General features: G+C 46.9%; 1 protein-coding gene across 1 annotated transcript in view; it reads right to left on the bottom strand.

Annotated features, from left to right (window-relative positions):
• Positions 1 to 19,382, bottom strand: part of C13H4orf50 (chromosome 13 C4orf50 homolog) — a 51,457-nt gene that overhangs the window by 14,758 nt on the left and 17,317 nt on the right. Inside the window, exons 7-11 of the mRNA XM_057704652.1 lie at positions 17,079 to 17,190; positions 15,882 to 16,009; positions 11,885 to 14,407; positions 4,811 to 4,984; positions 915 to 971 (exon numbers count right to left, since the gene is read on the bottom strand). Of these exons, the coding sequence (XP_057560635.1) occupies positions 915 to 971; positions 4,811 to 4,984; positions 11,885 to 14,407; positions 15,882 to 16,009; positions 17,079 to 17,190 (2,994 nt within the window). The remainder of the gene's footprint in view (positions 1 to 914; positions 972 to 4,810; positions 4,985 to 11,884; positions 14,408 to 15,881; positions 16,010 to 17,078; positions 17,191 to 19,382) is intronic.

Below are 19,382 nucleotides of genomic sequence, written 5' to 3'. Positions count from 1 at the left end.
TTGAGTTTGTAAAGCATTTTGTCGCTTACGAGGGATGATGGTCCTAATTTAAGTAAATGGTACACAGCAAATGATGAAAATAACAGAGGAGCAAGAAAACCTCCCATGTTCAAGAGCTTTATACTTTGCTCTCCACTTTTCCGTGGACCCCATCCATGGAGAGTCAGAAGAAGCCGCGAGAGCAGCCAAGTGGGAATTACTGTTATTTCAGAGTGAGTGGGACCCGGCAAGTCAGTGGGGTCCTGGGGCTCAACCGTGTCTTTCTAACTCCAAGCCAGAGCCCCTCCTGGTCCACCCTGCCCAGAAAGAAGAAAGAAAGGGCAGCCCCTCCAGGTCCACTGCCCAAATCAAGGTGCCCTATTTGAGATTAAACTTGCCATCTCAACCAGACTATGCATTCGACCAGCATGTTAACCCTGTGAGCCAGTAATGCCATTTCTGGGAATTTGTCCTCAAGAAATGTCCAGCTATGTGGGGAAAACTTTTCTAATAAAATGCAAAAGAGAGAGGGAGGGAGGGAGAGAGGGAAGAAAAATGGACAGAGGGGTTTGAACACCTGCAAGGGTCTGGCAGCTCTATGAACTGTGGTGTCTCCTGCTTTAGACTCTAGCAAGAACAGCCACTTCAAAGGCTGGTAAGGACGAGGACAGCCCCTATATAGGTTATACTCTCAAGTGGGAAGAGCTGGACACAGACCTACAGGTATAGTAGGATCTCAGACACATGTAAAATATACTGGAAGAAAATACATGAAAATGCTAGATTCAAATGGGGATTTGGGGTGTTATATGTTGCTTTCATTCTTCTTTCCAGGGTTTTTATACAATAGAGTGGACTACTTCCTAAGGGGCAAAATACTAAGCTTTTTTTCCTTTTGAAAGACACATTTCATATTGATTTCACACACATATTACCTTCAAAGGAGTCACAGCCAAATTTGCTTCACGGTGCTTTTTCTGAAGTTTGTCAAGCTGAAAGAGAACCAAGATTTGTGATAACGCTGGGCCATGGATTACACAGCTTGCTGCATCCACAGGTGAGCTGTGCTCGGAGAGGTTGGCTCTTATCCCCTTCTTTCTCCACAGGAGTTCTCTGCAGGAACAGGAGCCTTTCCCATCAGCTGCTCAGCCAGATCAGAGGAGGAAGGATGCTCTGAGCACTGGAGAATGAGCTCTGCCAGAGTACAGTTGCTGAGGCCAGTTCTGTTGCCTCTTCCTTCAGGAGGGAAGCCTTCCCCATTTCCCATGCAGAGGTGCCAGAGTTCTTTGGTGCAGTGCTAAGCCTATAGGTTCCCTCACCAGATACCCTGGGTCTTAACCCCGGCCCAGCCACTCACGAGAACTGTGACCCTATGCAAGTCAAGGCTTTCTCTGCCTCAGTTTTCTCAACTGTAAAGTGGTGGTGATATTAGTGCCCACCTAATGGTAAGGATTGAATAAGGACTCTGTGTATTGATTCCTGTAAAGTGCTTAGACAACGCCTGGCATCTGGTCAACATTCAATGAATATAAAGCATTATTACTCTCTTCGGCAGGCACCTGTGTGAAGCCACCTTGGACCTTCCAGCCTAGCCCAGTGCCCAGCTGAATACCACCAAGGGATCCCCACTGATGCTTTGCAGAGCAGAATTGCCTAGCTGAGTCCTGTCTGAATTCCTAACCCACAAAATCATAAGCTACAATAAGATGGGTGTTCCCTCAATTCTTCTCACTCACTCTCTGGTTCTCTTTGCAGTCAGTACAAGAAAGCCAGATGAATAAAAGTACTTCCACCTCTCCCCCTGACCTCTTTTGACCTCTAATACTATTTTCAACCTTACATACCCATAATCAGAATTCATATGTGTATATATACACACATGAAACTATACTATACAAAATGTTGTACAGCTTGCTTTTGTCATTTAATAAAAAATCGTGGGGTTAATTCCACGTTAATACATACAAACCAATCACATTCTTTTAAAATCTTGCATATTATTTAATCATGAGGTTGAAACAAAATTTATTTAACCAATTCTTTGTTTATGAAAATTTGTACTGTTTCCGTTTCTTTGCTTTACAAAAAAAGGCTTAATGGACATTTCTATACATCTATTTTGGTACACATTTCTGAATATATTTGAAGTGTAAAATGCCAGCTTCAAGCAGACTATCTTCTATTCGAAAGGCACACAATAATGTTTGCAGCCTTGGATGAAATCTTCTCTCTACTTCAGTGTAAGAAATGCATGAATATATTCCTGTGAGCTGTGTACTGCAGCATTTACAATTAAAAAACAAATGAGAAGAAAGTGAAAAGACAACAGAATGGGAGAAAATATGCACATCCTATAGCTATTAAGGGACTTGTATCTAGAATATATAGCACACTCTTACAACTCAACAACAAAAAATGAAACAACCCAATTACAAAATGGACAAAGGATCTGAATAGACATTCCTCCAAAGAAGATATATGAATTCCAAATAGACACATGAAAAGATGCTCAACACAATTAGCCACTAAGGAAATGCAAGTCAAAACAACAATGAGATACCACTTCACACTCACTAGGATGGTTAGAAAAAAAAGACAGACAGTAGCAAATGTTGGTGAGAATGTGGAGAAGTTGGGACCTTCATCCATTGCTAGTGGGAACATAAAATGGAGCTATCAGAGACAGACCTGAAAATAAATTTGATTAAAACATTTAATAATTATATTACAATAACTTCATCAGACAACTGGAAGCTATAAAAAGTTAGTCAAATGGAAATTGTAAGACTGCAAAATATAACACCTGAAATGAAGAACTAAAATAATGAGTTTAAGAGCAAACTGGACTCACCTAAAGAGTATTATATAACTGAAGATGGATTAGAAAGGAATATTCAAACTGAATTCAAACGAGAAAGACAAAAAGAATGAAAAGAATAAAACATACTCTTAAACATATATTGGATAGGGTAAAAAGGTCTAACATGTGTGTAATTGGAGTTCTATTTTTCACAGATCAGTGACAGGACAAAAAAGTCATCATACCTCTCATGCTAGTCGAGGGCCCAGTGACAAATATACCCTCATTGATTGCCTTGGCTTTGGAGGTGCAATACTTTGGAAAGCAAATTTGTAATGTGTATTTATAATGAACACTAGTTCTTCTCCTTAAACCAGTAATCCCAGTTCTCTGAACTACTGTATATAAACAATGATATATAAATTAATGGAAATAACTATAGATCCAACTGTAGGGGAACAGAAATCACATACACCCCACAGATTACTGCACAGTCCAAAAAATAAGGGACAAAAAGGCTATGAAGCAACATGGACAGTGTTATACAAAGAATGCATAAGAAGGAGTTCGAAATCACACCAAGGTGTTGATAGCATATTTTCACCCATCAGCTTGTCAAAAAAAATGTAAAGTGTGATATGATTCAGGGTAACAAGTTGCTGGCAAACAAATACTGCCATTTATTTCTGGTGGGAGTGTAAATGATGTGACCATTTTGGAAGGTTATTTGCCATTATCGATCAAAGTAAATTATGTACATAGCCTTGACCCAGTAATTCTTTCACTAGGATTTTACCCTTTGCATATGTATCAGAAACATATCCCAAGATAGATGCACAACAATACTTATTTTAAAGCAAAGTAACAGAAACAATTTAGATTTCCATAAACACAGAATTGGTTATGGAATTTATGGTTTGGCCTTTTGCAAAATAATATGCAAGAGTTTAAAATAATGAAGTTCAGTTTGCATGTGTTGATATGGAAACATCACCAAAATTTTTTATTAAATGATAGTATCAAGATGCAGAATATTTCAGTATGGTATGATTTCATATATGTACATATGCATGTACTGAATGTGGGTAGATAGGGTTGAAAAAATGGAAGTCAGGAGTTGGGGTTAAGGGAGAAAAGAGACTATATTTTTTTTTTGCATTTTTCAAATATTGAGATAATTTTAGTTTTACATACAGTTTAAAAAAATAATACAGAGGGATCCCTTGTATACTTTGTATGGTTTCCTCCAATGGGAACATTTTGAGAAACTATAGTATATTACAACCAGGTATTGATGGCGATACAATTCGCCATTCTTTTTTAAAAAATCTATTTTATTGAAGTATATTTGATTTACAAAGTTGTGTTAATTTCTGCTATACAGCAAAGTGATTCAGATACTATATATATATATTTTTTTCTTTTTCATATTCTTTTCCTTTATGGTTTATCATAGGATATTGAACATAGTTCCCTGTGCTATACAGTAGGACCTGGCTATTTATCCATCCTATATATAATGGTTTCCATCTGCTAACCCCAATCCACCATTCTTATTTGGATCTCTCCATTGTACACGTGTGTGTGTGTGTGTGTGTGTGTATGTGTGTACCAAGTTCTGTACAATTTTACCACCTATGTAGGCTTGTGTCTCCAACACCACAGACAGATACCGAACCATTTTAACTTCACAAGGACCTCTCTTGTTGCTTTTTTATATTCACACCCAGTTTCCTCCTTACAGAGAAAGGACTTTTATTTATGTAACGTTTAAAAAACTGTTTGACTTTTTAAAAGGCCATACACATGTATGATTATTTTTAGATCTAACAGAGGTTACCTGGATGGAGGGATTACAGACTTGTTTTTCTCCCCTATACTGCTCTGCACTTATGAAATCTAATAAATATTTACAAACTGCAGGAAAGGGCCAGTGAGATCTTACCTAATTCTTTTTTCTACTCTCAAAAGTCCCCCGAGTGAGGGAACACTGGTTTACAGGCGGGAAAGGGAAGCGCAGGGCCAGCCTACCTTGTCCTTGAGCTCGCCCTGGAGGTGGGCCGCCTCGTCCCAAGAAGCCTGCAGCTCCCGGTGAGCAGCCCCCTGGTCTCGGAGCTGGCACTGCAGGGTGAGCACTTGGTGATGGAGTTGTCTGATGCGCAGCCGGAGGGCCTCCTCGGAAGCCTCAGCTTCAGGGTCCTGGAGCTGTGGAATCACAGATTGGAATGCAATTCTTAGGTTATCTTCCAAGTAATTTGCCTTAGCCAACAGACAGTACCCGTTTTCCTTCTGAATTTGTTTTTCTGCTTACATGTTTCTCATAGCCAATACATTTTACAAAATAAAGTAACAGTTATCACTCCAAAAACTCTTCGCTAGCATAAACATGATTCTTATCCACATATTAGCTTATATTTTCAGTCTTTCTGCTATGCCATTACCCGTGTGCACACGTGAATGTGTGGCCCCTGCTGAGTTTCTTGAGTGGGGGAGTTGGGGAGGGTCTAGAGAATCACAGAATAACGTTCTAGAGGGTTATTTTCAAAAAAAACTTTTTTTCACGTATGAAAAATATGTGAAATGGCACGGCAGTCCAGAGTCTGTTTTAAAGACGGCAGTCACCATTACACTGGAATACAATATGATGAATGAAATTTTGTATTCAAATCCAACTATGAGATGCTTATTACACGAGAGCTTCATATATTTATATGAAAGAGAATATACTGCATTTTCCCCAAACACTTTTCTTAAATCAGTACAAATGAGCCTCTCATTTTTCTTGGGTCAAACACAAGCAGGTTTCATGTGAACATCAAATAGGGAATTTCTGGAAGGGCAGAAAGTGAGAAGGAAGAGGCAGAATTACCACCATGGGAAGTGTGTTAAATGGTAGTGATGCTACTTCATCCAGTGGCTCTGGAGTCTAAATTTTTATTTTTTAATAACATATACATACATACATGTAAGTATGAATATATACGTATATATGTGTATATATATATATATACACATACTCACATGTTGTTTTCTATATACATTTATATGCCATATATATCTTTTGGGCCCTGCTTTTCTCCTTTAATACCATATCATGGTCATTTTTCCATATCATTAAATAACGTCGAAAACCCTGTTGTTAGTATGTACTCAGCATTCTGCAGCATGTTGAACGCTGAGATTATTCTAATATATTGTTGGTATACTTGGGGCTGTGATAGACTTATCTGACACATCTCTTTTTCTTCCCCTGAGATCATCAGAGGAATTTCTATGTCAAGGGCTTGAGCATCATCAAGCTCTTGATTCACGCTGCTAAAGTGGCCTTGAGAAGTAGCAGCCCTGCTAATAGTAAAAGCTCCAATTGCAATGAGTCCAGGGTCCCAGAAACTCAGTGACTTCTCAAAGGCCCTTACTCCTGGCCCTGGCAGTCTAGCTTTCATTGAAAGCAGCCACCCCGGGGACTGAAAGCCCACAAAGATCACCTCTTACATATGTTCCTGACCTGGGTGTGAGCTGGTAGGAGGGGGAGGAGAGAGAAGATGGAGGGGAGGCAGAGAACGCAGAGTCAATGTGACTCGGTGGCCCATCAGGCCTCTCCCTTATAAGCAAGGAATACGAGAGCAGAATGTGTTTTTTTTAATTAATAGAAATTCACAGAGCATGGGCCTGAGAGTCACAGGCTGGGCCCTGTCAAAAACAGATGGGTGCTCCGAATGGTTCCGAAAAATCCAGCTCCAAGACTTGCAAAACCACTTGGCCTTTCTGGGAAGTTTGGTGCCTTTGTTGCCTCCCTCTGCAGTGACTTGGGCTTCATCCCCAGGGTCCTAAGAGAGCATCCACAGGACATTCTAAAGAGAATGAGAGTGTGGGGTGGAGGCCGGCCTTGCCTAGCCACGTGGGACCGCCCCACTCAGTAAACCTTCTGAACACCCCACGACACTTGCTCCCTAACAGACATCAGGAGCACGGGCTCCAGCCACACACTGCACTTGGGCTGGGAGCCCTGGGTAACACGGCCCTCGGGGACCTCTGTCTGGTGGGGAAGGTTGATGCAGAAATAAGCCACTAACACAGGATGGTCAGGGGAAGCCAGAAGGTGGCCAGCCGTATCCTAAGGGAGGCACTAAATCAGAGGCACCGGTTGCCACCCAGTGGTGCAGGGGCCAATGTATAACAACCACGCTCCAGGGAGGGAGGGGCACACGGATGTGCACCATTTGCTGATTTCTGTGGTTTAAATACCATCACAGTCAACTGCAAGCCACCAAAATGGTATCACTGAATGTGGAGCTGGGGAGAGAAGTGCATGAGTTGCCCCTGCACTGAATCCACCCTGGGGGTTGGGAGGAGATGCCCTACAATGAGACCTGGAGGGTGAGCAGCAGTTCCCAGGAGAAAGCTGGGGTGGGGGAGGGGCGGTTTGAAGAACTAGGAACACAGAGGTTGCAGATGTACCTAGCAACAGCTGAAGCGCCCCAGGGGTCAGATTACAACTCACCAAGAGGAATTTGGACTTCATATCAAGTGTGATAAGAGGAAACAGAAGGGTTTAAGGTTTTCATTTTAAGCAAATAAAAACATGATCAGATTTGAACTTGGGATGAGGGAAAATGGGAAGCTTTCTTCACCCTCTGCCTCCTGCCCACAACAAATCCCACTGATTCTAACTTTAGTTTTTATCCAGAATCTTCTATTTAAAAAAAAAATTCCAAATTCCTCTATTCTAGCACCGTCTCTTGGCAAAAATCCTCCTGACTGTTCTCACTGTGTCCTCGCTGTGTCTTTACAGCAAAGATCACACCTTTTTATGAAAAAAATTTAATCATGTTATCCTGCTGAAAACCCTCCAATAGTTTCCCACTGCATTTAGAAGTGATCATAACCAGAGCTTACAAGGCCTCCTGTGATCTTTCTCATGACAGCTCTTCCATCCTCATCTCATACCACGCTGCACCCATGCCCACCGCGACACAGCCATGCTGGATACTTTCTACTTTTTCAACAAGCCAGGCTCAATCCTGCCTCAGGGCCTGGCCACTTGCTTTTCCCTCTGCCTGGAACATTCTTCATCTACAGCTCCTCTCAAATCTTGAGACTCTCAGTTCGAAATTCACCTCCTCAGAGTTCTAGTTCCCACCAGATCTGACTAGCTGGGATTTGACAACCACAAAATACGAGGAAACTACATAAAAACAATTCTTTGCAGGCACTGAATGGTAGCCAATGCAGGGCTACCATCCTTCAGAAAAGGATGAACAAGAAGGTGAGCTCCACGTTCTCCCAGGAACATTTGCCAAACCATGGTTGAGGGAACTAGATCCCAAACTGAAGGTGGTGGTCCTGATAGGTGGAATCAGAGACTAGGGTTCAGGGATGCTATGACAGCTGGGGTTTGTGGGACAAAGCAACAGAGAGAAACGAGCTGCAGAGAAGAAATCTGGACACTGTCCTAGAAATTCCCTTGGGTCTCTGGCTGAATCATAAGTGGTGCAACATAGTGTAAGACTCTGAGGCCTAGCAGAGAACAGCAGCTGGGAGGTCATTCGCTAAAGAGATTTCAGAGGTCACGCACTGCTACAAAGATGGCAGAGTTCTGGCCAAGCCAAAGGGGAGAGTCTTTGGTGAACATTCTGGAAACTCAGCTGATAGCACTGAAAGCAAGAAGCAAGGACCACACTTTAGGAGTAAAATCAAGCCCTGGTACTGAGGAGGAAGCTGAAATAGACCTGCATAGGAATAATGTGGTCTGCTGATCATTCAACTACCTACCAGAGCAAAACTTACTCAACATGCTTTAGAGGAAGCTAATAAGCAGGAATCTCTACATGTTCTACATAATGTCCAACATTTACAAAAAGTTACTAGTTACATGAAGAAGCAGAAAAGTGGGACTTAACCAAGAAACAAAATAGTCAATAGAAACAGAATCAGAGATGATCTAGATATTGGGGTTAGCAGACAAGACTGTTGAAATAACTACAATCATATTTTTTAAAAAACATAGGAAAAGATAGACAAAAACAAATGAAAATATGGAATATTTCAACAGAGAATCAGAATCTCTTTAAAAAGGATAAAATGGATACTCTTCTGCAAAATACAATAAATAAAATTAAGAACTAATTGGATGGGTTTATTAGAAGATAGGACACAGCAGAACTAAACAGCAGAACTTTCAGCAAACCAATAGACAGGTCAATAGAAAATTCAAACTGATGTACAAAGAGAAAAAAAAATAGAAGATATCCCATATCCCTTAAAAAAAAGTGAAAAAAAAGTCTGTGTTTCTAGGAGAGGAGAGAAAAGTAGAAAAGAATAAAATATTTGAAAAACTAAAGGCCAAGAATTTTCCCAATCTGATTGAAGACATGACTCCACAGTTTCAAGAAAAACTAAGCAGGATGAACATAAACAAAACTTCATGTAAGCACATCATAGTCTAACTGCCAAAACCCAAAGATAAGAAGCAAATCTTTAGAGTAGTCTGAGGTAAAATGACACATTTCTTTCAGGGGCAAAAAAGACATATTATTCCATTTCTGAACAGAAAGTGTGGGGGCCAAAAGACAATGAAATGAGATCTTTAAACTGTCAAAGGAGGGAAACATATTCCAACCTAAAATTCTGAATCCAGAGGGAAAAAAATCTTTTAAAAGTAGAGTTGAAAAATTGTTTTCATAAAAGGAAATTCGAGGCAATTCATCACCAACAAGATATAACAAAGTTCTTCAGGTGGATATAAAATAGATTCACAGAAGTAGAAGACAGAATGAACAGCACAAGAATGTAGAAAGAGATGAGTAAATATAAAAGATTATTGAGTGTTTAAAACAACAATAATAATAGCACTTTGTAAGGTATCTATACATAGAAGTAGCATAGTTGACAAAATAAACAATGAAAAGGAATAAATGGAGTAAACTATAAAAAGATTTTTGCATATTTGAGACATGGTAAAAGTACTAATTTAAAGTAAACTTTAATAATTAATAGATATATTTTGAAATTTCTAGGGTAACCACTAAAAGAGTGACACTAAAATGTATAACAAAATAAGCTAATAGAGTAGAAAATGGAATAGTAGAAAATAACTAATACTAAAAACAAAGGCAGGAAAGAAGCAATAAAAGAAAACAGAACAGAACATACAAATAGAAGAAATAGCAAGAAGGTAAATATAAAGCCAATTACACCATTATGTATATGAAACATAAATGGACCAAACACTCCAACTAAAAAGCTGGGGATGTCAAACTGAACTGTTTTTTAAGAAAACAAAACAAACAAACAAAAAAAACTCAGCCACATGTTGTTTCTAAGGAACCTACTTTAAATATAAATACACTGACAGCCTGAAAGCAAAAAGATGGATGGTGTAAAAAAGTTATATACCATGAAATACTAATGAAAAGAAACTGATGTGGTTACTTTAATATCAGACAAGGTCAACTTTAGGGAAAGAAATGTGAGCGATAATGAGAGACATTTCATCATGATAAGAAAGTCAAATTCACCAGGAATGCATCATAATCCTAAATCTGTGAGTATCTAATAAATAGTTTCAAAACATATGAATCAAAACTAACATAACAAAATGAAGAAATAAACAAATGCACACTCAGAGTTGGAGATTTCAAAAGACATCTCAGTAGATGACAAAACGAATAGACCACACATCAGTAAAAATACCAAAGATTTGATTAGCATAATCAATCACCTTGGCCTAATTAATACTCAACAACTGCAGAATATTCATTCTGTACCAGGGCACACACGTAGAATATTTACCAAAATAGACCATAACATGGTCAGTGAAACAAATTTCAACAAATTTCAAGATTAAAATAATATTGCGTATGTTTTCTGACAACAATGAAATAAAACCAGACATCAATAGCAAAAATATAACTAAAAAATTCTACAGATGCTTCGAAGTTCAACAACACACTTCTAAATAACCCATGGATCAAGGAAGAAATTACACAGAAATTAGAAGCTACTCTGAACTGAACAGACATAAAAAGTACAACTTAAAATGTGTGGGTTGTAGTTGAAAGAGTGCTTAGAGAGAAATGCATAGTTTTAAATGCATAAATCACAAAAGAACAGTTGAAAATCAATGATCTAAACTTTCAACACAAGAAGCCAGAAAAAGAACAGCCAGTGAAACCAAAAGAAAGTAGAAGGAAGGAAACAATGAAGATATTAGAAGAAACCAATGAAATAAAATATAGGCATATAATAAAGAACATCAATAAAACCAAAAAATGATCCTGTGAAATGACTGATAAAATTGAAGAGAGAGAGAGACAGAGACAGAGAGGCAGAGAGATCAGATATGACTATATACAAAGGACTCAACAGTAAATATCCTACAGACACATTCAAGACCACCGAAACAATATCATTTCATCCTAGGAGTCCTGAAAGTCGAGTACTGTCCACAAATGAGGAAAACAACTCAGAGACGACACGAATGTAGTCAGCACAGAGCTGGGCTTGAACCCTGTTTGACTGAGTTCTAAAGCCCATGGCTCTGTCCTTTCAGGACCCAGTGCTCAGTGTGATGGAGGTGTTGGCTAAAGCTATGGTGGTAATCTGATTACAATATAGAAATATATCAACTCAACACATTGCACACCTTAAACTTACACAATATTAGATGTCAACTACATCTCAATATAAATACACAAATACAAAAAAAAAAAGACTCAATGTACAGAATTATGACTTGAGATGCTTGAAAAAGTCCTTGGTCTGAAAATACAAGCTCTGATCTTAAAGTGTAAACACCTCTTCCATGTCCCACCAGATACCAATTTGAACACCTGAGCAGTGGGGCAGACTCCCATTATCTTGTCATAGGTAAGAATAAAGACTCTGGAGCCTGACCACCCAGGCAAAGTCTGGGTTCCTCCCTCCTAGCTGTGTGATTTTGGGCAAGTCCCTTAACTTCTCTATGCCTACGTCTTCTTATCTGCTAAATGGGGATGGTGACTGCTCCTCCCTCCTAGGGCTGCTGGAGGACACGGGATTAAAGGGTGTGGTCAGTGCTATAGAAAGGCAGCAAGATGATTAAACAGCCATGCAGAGTCAACCTACCCGGGGGCCACTGCACGGGGACCTCAGAGCTCGCCGTTGGTCTGCAGAACACCGTGGTCTTTTGTCCTCTTTCTCCGAATGCACTTCTTTCACTCCTGCCCCATCAGTGTTTCCTCGCGGGGCACTGGATCCTGCAGCATTTCCCCAGACCAGTGATGCAGCTGGAGAATCAGCACCGCATCTAGAACTCTCCAGACCTAAACAAGGTCCCGTCCATCCACCGGCCAGACCCATGTCCTGCTCGGAGGATGGCCCGGGGCCTCTAGCAGTCAATTGCCCTGAAAGCTGAGTCACCTGCACCCCCCTTTCTACAGTGTTCACCTGGTCCACTGTCATCGTGTTTTTTCCCTGGAGACGCTCCTCTGCTCTCAGCAAGGCCCCCCCACCTGTGCTGCTCCCCAACACGACTTGCCCCTCCAGGACTCGGATCCTTTGTAGAAGGTGTTCGTTCTCCCCCCTGACGACCCGGATCATGTCTTCTGTTCCCAGCACTACATCCTTTATCAGCTCTTTGTAACTGACCCCAAGCTCCGAAATCAGTGCACTGAGCTCCCAGGTGTCCAGGGTGATGCGATCCACCACCCCTCTGGATTTTCGGATGCTCGCAGACATGGCTTTCCGGAGCTGCCCCACATGCCCTTTCAATCTCTCGTTTTCCTCTTCGAGCTCAGAAATTTTGCAGTAACTTTTCCTGTTACAGTCTTCAAGGTCAGAAATGACCTGCACGTACTGGTCCAGCTCCCTCTTTAAGTGATAGATGTCTCCTAACAGCACGCCGTTATTCTGTTCGAGCGCGGATATTTTTTTCACTTTTCTCTCCCTCTCTTTTTCCAGGGCACGCAGTTTTCTGTGGCATCGCTCCTGATGTCCCTGAAGCTTGGCGTTGTCATGTAAAACTTTGCTCCTCTCTTTCTTCAGTCCAGAAATGAGTTGATGAAACCGCCTCCTCGCTCTCTCGAGAGCTCTCGTCTGCTGAGAGAGCTGGTTCTGACCCTGCTCAAAGGGGCCCTCGGGAGGGCCTGGGCTCAGGTTGACCAAATCCAGCCCCAGCCTTGGAAGAACTTTGCCAGTTCCCAGGGCCTCGGTCTCTCCCAGTTTCACATCTTCACCAGGCTCCTTGGGGTTTGCTTCCTTGGCAAAACAAATATCCAAATCCTGGTTTGCCAAAGGATGCACATCCTGCTGGTAGCTGTGCCATCTCCGAGCGAAACTCCAGTTCTCTCCTGCCAATGAGGAAGCTTTCTGTTCACGCCCCCCACGCCCAAGCTTCAGGATGGAGAGTTGCTGGAAACAAGTCTCCATCTCCTTTTCAAATTCCTCTAATTTTAATGCAGACCCATCATGGCCTTTGCTTGGAGCCCCAGGGTGACTGGTGGGTCTGGCCCCCTCGGGCCATAAGGCCAATCCAGGAGACGGTGGCAAACCTCCCTCCTGCAGTAGGAAAAGCATTTCACTGGCCTCACCGTCTTCAGAACCAGGCTCCTCCGGGGCATCCCTGTGGCCCAGGCTGGTCTCTTGGAGACGCGACATCTCCTCCTCCTCCCCTTCCTGTCCTTCGCCCCCTGGGCTTTCCTCTGGGAGCAGCAGAGGGTTTCCAGACCGCACGTGGTCTTCCTTCTTGCCTGGAACTCTCCTGATGGCTCTGGCCTCCTGATGCTCTGCGAGGGACTGAGCACCTGTTGGAGGTGGCCCACTGGTGCCGTGAGCCCCGGAGAAGGCGGCTGAGGGGGCCTCTCCCTCCTCTGATGATGAAAGCCTTCCTCCAGTTCCTCCTCCTCCTTGGAGGTCCCAGACACGCCTTTCCCCTGGCCCCCTCCTGCTCAGGGATTCAGGACCCTCCGTTGATACTGAGGCCTCCCCCTGCAGAAGAGGCAGTGGAAGCTCCCGCCTGGGCCCAGTGCAGGAGGCTGCAGCTAGGGATTCAGAAGCCCCGTTCTCATCCCGCATGCCCTCTGGGGCCCTGACATCTGCCTCCAGGCTCAGGTTCTCATGGCTTTCCAGACTTGGCTGACACCTGTCACCAAGGTCTTCTTTCTTCCTGCCCCAAGTCCTCCTCACCTCCCGCATCTCCGGTCTCCACCCTGGGGCTCCTCCTCCCTCCTTCCAAGAGTCTGTTCGATCCTTGGGCCCTCTCCTGGGAAACTGGTGATTTGAAACGCATGGGGACTCCCGGCAGAGGGAGGCATCTCGGCTCCTTGCCGGGTGATGATCCCAGCTGGGGTGTCCTGGGGCTGAGGGAGCAGGCGGGGGCCTGGCCTCCAGCACCTGTTGGGTTTGCAGTTCTCCTGGGGAAGTTTCCAGGAGCAGCAGCAGAGGAGCTGGGGCCCCCGCCCGCCCCCAGGGAGGGCGTGTGGATGTCTGGACTGGGAGGAAGGACACCTGGGCCGGGGTGGCTGCTAGCTTCTGCTCTGAAATCCAGGCCAGCTCCACTGGGAGGAGTGAGCTGTCCATGTACTGCCCTGGAGGGCAGCCGCAGATGAGAAGAAGAGTCTGTTCACCCAAGCCGGGCTCAGCCAGAGTAAACTAGGATGGAAGAGAAGAGAAGGGGTGAAGCGGCCCCTTTGCCCATAGAGCCCCTCCCCCCCGCCCCCTGACCTCATCTCCTCACCCAGCCATGTAGGTCTTCCTAACACACCAGGTCTGTTAGCATCCCAGGGCCTTTGCACCTGCCCGTCCTTCTGCCCAGAATACCCTCCCCCGCCCCCCACCGTGGCTCACTCTCTTGCTTCATTAACCTCTCAGCTCAAACCTTACTTCCTCAAAAAGGCCTCCCTGACCACTCCCCGCCACGGTCTGTCCGTTTACCCCACTTTACCCCCCTCTGCGGCGCCCTCCACTCTCTCACATCAGGTAGGATATTCGTGTGTGTTGCTGAACGCCTCCCACAGCCCTGCACTGTCCGATGTGGTCACCATATAGGCCACATGGGGCTCTTCAAAGTCAAAGCAATTAAATGAAAGTTAACACTCAGTTCTGCCGTCACACCAGCCGCGTGGCTCAGAAGCGACGTGCGGTTCATGGCTCCTGTGCTGGAGCGCACAGGTGTAGAGCACTGCCAGCGCTGTGGAAGGCTCTAGCAGACAGCACCGTGTAGACTACCTGCCCCCCGGGGGAAGCGACCCTGGGCCTGGAACAGTCCCGGGCACACAGGAGGTGTTTCATAGATATTTTTGAATATACTTTTATATTTACTTATTCAATGCGTTTAACAAGAGAGGAGGGCTGGCCCAACTCGGAGAACAGACCCAGGTGGCGCTGAGGCGGGGGGATGAAACCTGGCTTCACCCAGGCTCACCGAGAGCCCTCGGCTCACGTGTGACCACGGCCCCACCCCCCACCCCGTGGCACTCCCAGCCTCGCCGCCTTCACCTGGCGGGTCTTCCCACCTGGCCTGCCCTTTTGCTGCCCATCCCTGGTTTCATGCCTAACTCCACTCCTCCACGGGGGTCCAGCTTTTCCAGGAAGTTCTCCCCTCCCCCCGGGGACCTCTCTTACAGCACACCACGCAGCGGCTCAGAGCAGGAGGTGAATGAATGAAAGGAAGGAAGGAAAGCCCCTCCCTCTTTAGAACCACAGAACCGCATCAGGGCTGCTTGGAACCAGGCTCCTGACCCTTATAGGACAGCATGGTGCGGAGTGTGGGCTATGGAGATGCGACCCCGGGAGCCTATAGAACTGTGAGGCCTTGAGAAATCTTGACTTCCTCTTCTGCAGAATGCGGGATTGTGGCTCCTACCCCAAAGGTGGCGGGGAGGTTTAATGAGATGAAGTTTGCTGCGTGGCAGCTGGGTCTGGGCACACCGCTGGGGCTCCCTTCCTGCCATTCCCCACCCAAGGCTCAAATCTCCTCAATTATTTCCAGAATGTTCTTCCAAACCCCGAGCTACTTTACCTCCTGATCCCACCTCCTGCATGGTGGCCACCCTGTGCAGCACACACAGCAGGGCTGATCAGACCCAGCGGGCACCCCAGGCACGAAGAAAGCCTCTGGCCTCACCTGTCCACGGTCAGATCCCGCGAGGCCTCCTGGGAGTTTGTCCGCCGTCTCCGGGCCTGGGATCGACACAGGGGGGCCTTGCCCAGCCCCCACGCAGCCCCAGGCGCGGGGCCCCTCAGAGGGTTGGCCTGGAAAGAGATGGGACCCGAGGCTTAAGGAGACCCTCCTAGGAGCTTTCCCGTGGTTGCCACCAGCAGTGTCACCCGCTGTTAGGATGAGACAGCACTTCTCGTGACTCAAGGCCTTTGAGTCCCCAGAGGGGGCCTGCTGGCCACCAGTGCCTATCAGGTGAGAAACCCAGGCTCAGAGATGGGGAACGATGATCTACTGACAAGCAGCAGAACTGGGTCTGGAAGACACCTCCTCCGACCACACGCCCATGACACCTCCCTGGCCCCGCACCCTCATGGTCACACAGGGTCATAATCCCTGGCCCCCAGCCCCGCACAGTCAGCACGTAGACAGAGGAGTGATGTCCAGGCTTTGCCAGATAGGCCCCGTCCCCTTCCCCAAGGACAAACTTGACCTTATTTGACTTGCCAGCTCGCTGCCCAGACATGGGATGGAGGGGAAAGGTCTGCTTTGCTGGTCAGCAGCCCCATTGGGTATAAATGACTCCCTCATCCTTACACTGAATTTGACCTTGGAAAACTGTACATAAATCACAGACAGCCGGTTGGACACCGTGGCTTTGGGGCTCCCTGAGTGTAATGGCTTTCGCAGCAGGGACCCTGGAAGCTGCACCTGAGACTGTTAGCAGAGACATTGGTTCCCATTAGGGACAACTTAGGGACAAGGGGGCCCCAGCAGCTCCCAGACCTCACACCTGTCTTGCGCCTGAGCTGTCACTGGGGTGGGGGTAGGGAATAGAACAGCTCCTGGTCATTACGTGGTCTTCTGCGAAGACACATCCCCCTGAGGGGACCCCTGCTGCCCGAGCCTGGCACGTGTTGCCTGGCTGGCACCCGTCTGAGGGCTGAGGGAGTGAGCCTCAACGTCGGGTTGAGCCTACACCACGGACCGTGTCATGGGCATTGCGGACTCTGATCCTACCTCTCCCAGCTGTGTGGCACTGAGCAAACAGCACTACCTCTCTGAGCCTCAGCTTCCTGTCTGCAAAGCAGACCCTGCTGCGTCATCAGGATGTCGTAAGTGAGCCAGCCTGTGAGTGGATGTCCACACAGCGCCCCCACACACCTGCTGAGCCCCTTGGTCCAGGGGCCCCGTCGGGGCCTTGGCTTCCGCAGGCATCCGGAGACTCCCCGCTGGGCAGGGGCAGAGATTCATCCTGAACACGGCCCAGGGTGTCCTTGAGGGAGACACAAGAAGTCAGGAGAGCTGTGAGTCTCCCTGGTTGCAAGGGACCCTCCAAGCCTGTCCCCACTGTCCCTCCTAAGGACTCTGGAGGGAGTCAGGTCCCCTTCCCAGTGGAGGACAGCAGAGGGCACCTGGCCTGGCTGAAGGGCCCTGGTCCTGTGTTCTCAGTCCTGCCAACCAAACTGCCTCCTATGAGCACCTGGGCTCCACCTAGCAGACGAGGCGCTTGTCCATTCAGCCAAGATGCCTCTAGGCTCCTCGAGGTGGCATCAAAGGCTCCAGTCCCCTGTCCCTCCTGTGTGGAAGCTCCCTCTGTACCCACCCATGGATGTGGGTGCCTGCCCAGGGCCTCTGGGCAATCCTGTCCCTCAACTGTCCACAAGACCCAAATAGCACAGCCAGGCATCTCCGGGTAGCACCCCTCTCCCAGGGCCCTGCCCCAAAAGGCAAGTGGGGTTGCAGCACGGAGCTTCCCTGACCCAGTGCCCCCCACTGCAGAGCATGTGAGAAGCAGCACCTTGACTATGGCTACAGCAGCCCAGGCATGGGGCCGGCAGAAAACTCAGCTCCAACCATGGTCTGCAAGTGGCCCGGGGACAGGTCTCCTGCAGGTCCCCACGACCCCGGGTGCTTCTATCCTGGTTCTCACAGGTGCTGGTTGCTTCCCACCTGCTCCCCCACGAGACCTGAGGGCCTTCAGGAGGAAAACCTGCCTTCTTTCCGTCTGCACCGTCACCCCAGCCTGGAAAATTCTAGGTGCTTAACAAATAAGTAAATAGTGCAGAACCTGCAGAAAGGCAGACGTTTCAGGCACACTGTGCATTTATTCAGCAAACATTTATTAAGCTCCTGCCATGGGTCAGGTGCACTTCTAGGGGAGGGAGAAACGGAAATGGACAGGTAATGCCCTGTCCCCTCCTCACCTGTCCCCAGGTCCTCACCTGCTCTGCAGACCCCTGCACTGACCACTAACTGGGCCTCCTCCTTCCTCTTCCATCCTGCTCGCAGCTGCCAGGGACACCCCCTAGAATGCACTCTGTGACCTGCAAGTCCTCCCTCGGCTACCCCCTCTGTCCACAGGATCCGTTCCCGTGCTGCAGTCAGGCACGGGAGGCTGGGAGGCCATCCAGGGCTGTCACCGCCGCCCCTGACACTGCTCGCCCTGGCTCCTGCTCACAGCGCCTCCTCGTCCCCTCACCACCACGGTTCCCGCAAGCCTCTGTACCTCCACGTGTGCCGTTCCTCCTGCCTGCCTGGCGCATCCTCCTAGGAAGGGTACCGGTTGCCTGCTGCCTCCTCGCAAGCCCTCCCCGCCCCTGGCTCTCCGCCCTGCCCTTCCACACCCCTGAGCAGCTGAGCAATTGCACTGAAATGGAAACCGGGTCAGGTTGCCCTGTTTCCAACCCTTCCACGCGTCCCACTGCCCTGAAAGAGAAAATCCCTGCCCACCTGGCCTCGCCACGCCCAGCTCTGTTCCCTGGATGGACCCTTCTCCCTCCTGCTTTGGGGTCTTGCACCCCTGGTGCCTGCTGCCTACACCTCTCCTTCACACCCCTCTGCCCGGCCTGCCTGCTCCCCTCTGGGCTTAACTTAAAGGCCAGATCCTTAATGAGGCTTCCCCGACCCTCCCCCAAATGAAGTCCCTCCCTTCCTGCAGCACCTCCTCCTCATACCCCAAGTTGGTGACCTTCCAGTTACTGTGTGACGGTTTGTGTCTCGTCCAGTTCTCCTCAGAGACCAGGGGAGACCAGACCCTGGCCACACCTTAGAATCACCCAGAAGCTTTTAACAAGTACCAGAACAGGGCCTCAGACAAGACTAATTAAAACCAGAGAGGTGTGGGCAGGGCCCTGCTCCACATCCAGATGGGCCTGGCCTTCTGCCCACAGCCCTTGGGGTGCCTCATGGTTTTCCCTACTGGCTTCCCATTTGGTCAGAATTAAACATTTTGTCAAGAGTTTAAAATCACTATTGGAAGGAGGAGGAGATGAGGAAATGGAGAGAGAGGGGAGGCAGAAGAGAAAAGAAGAGAGAGAAAGCAAATGAGAAAGAAAAAAAGGAGAGAGGGTATAGGATGCATAAAGGCAGAAGGAAATTCAAAGATGTGAGAGCACGTAAGAGGGAGAAGCAGAAGGAAGGAGGAAAGAACAGATGAAGGGGAGGCGGAGGGCAGTGTTGAAGGCC

Source organism: Hippopotamus amphibius, chromosome 13, assembly GCF_030028045.1.
Source record: "Hippopotamus amphibius kiboko isolate mHipAmp2 chromosome 13, mHipAmp2.hap2, whole genome shotgun sequence".
Classification (NCBI taxonomy): domain Eukaryota; kingdom Metazoa; phylum Chordata; class Mammalia; order Artiodactyla; family Hippopotamidae; genus Hippopotamus; species Hippopotamus amphibius.
Note: the sequence above shows the minus strand (reverse complement) of the source record. Positions and strands in the feature narration are given on the sequence as shown.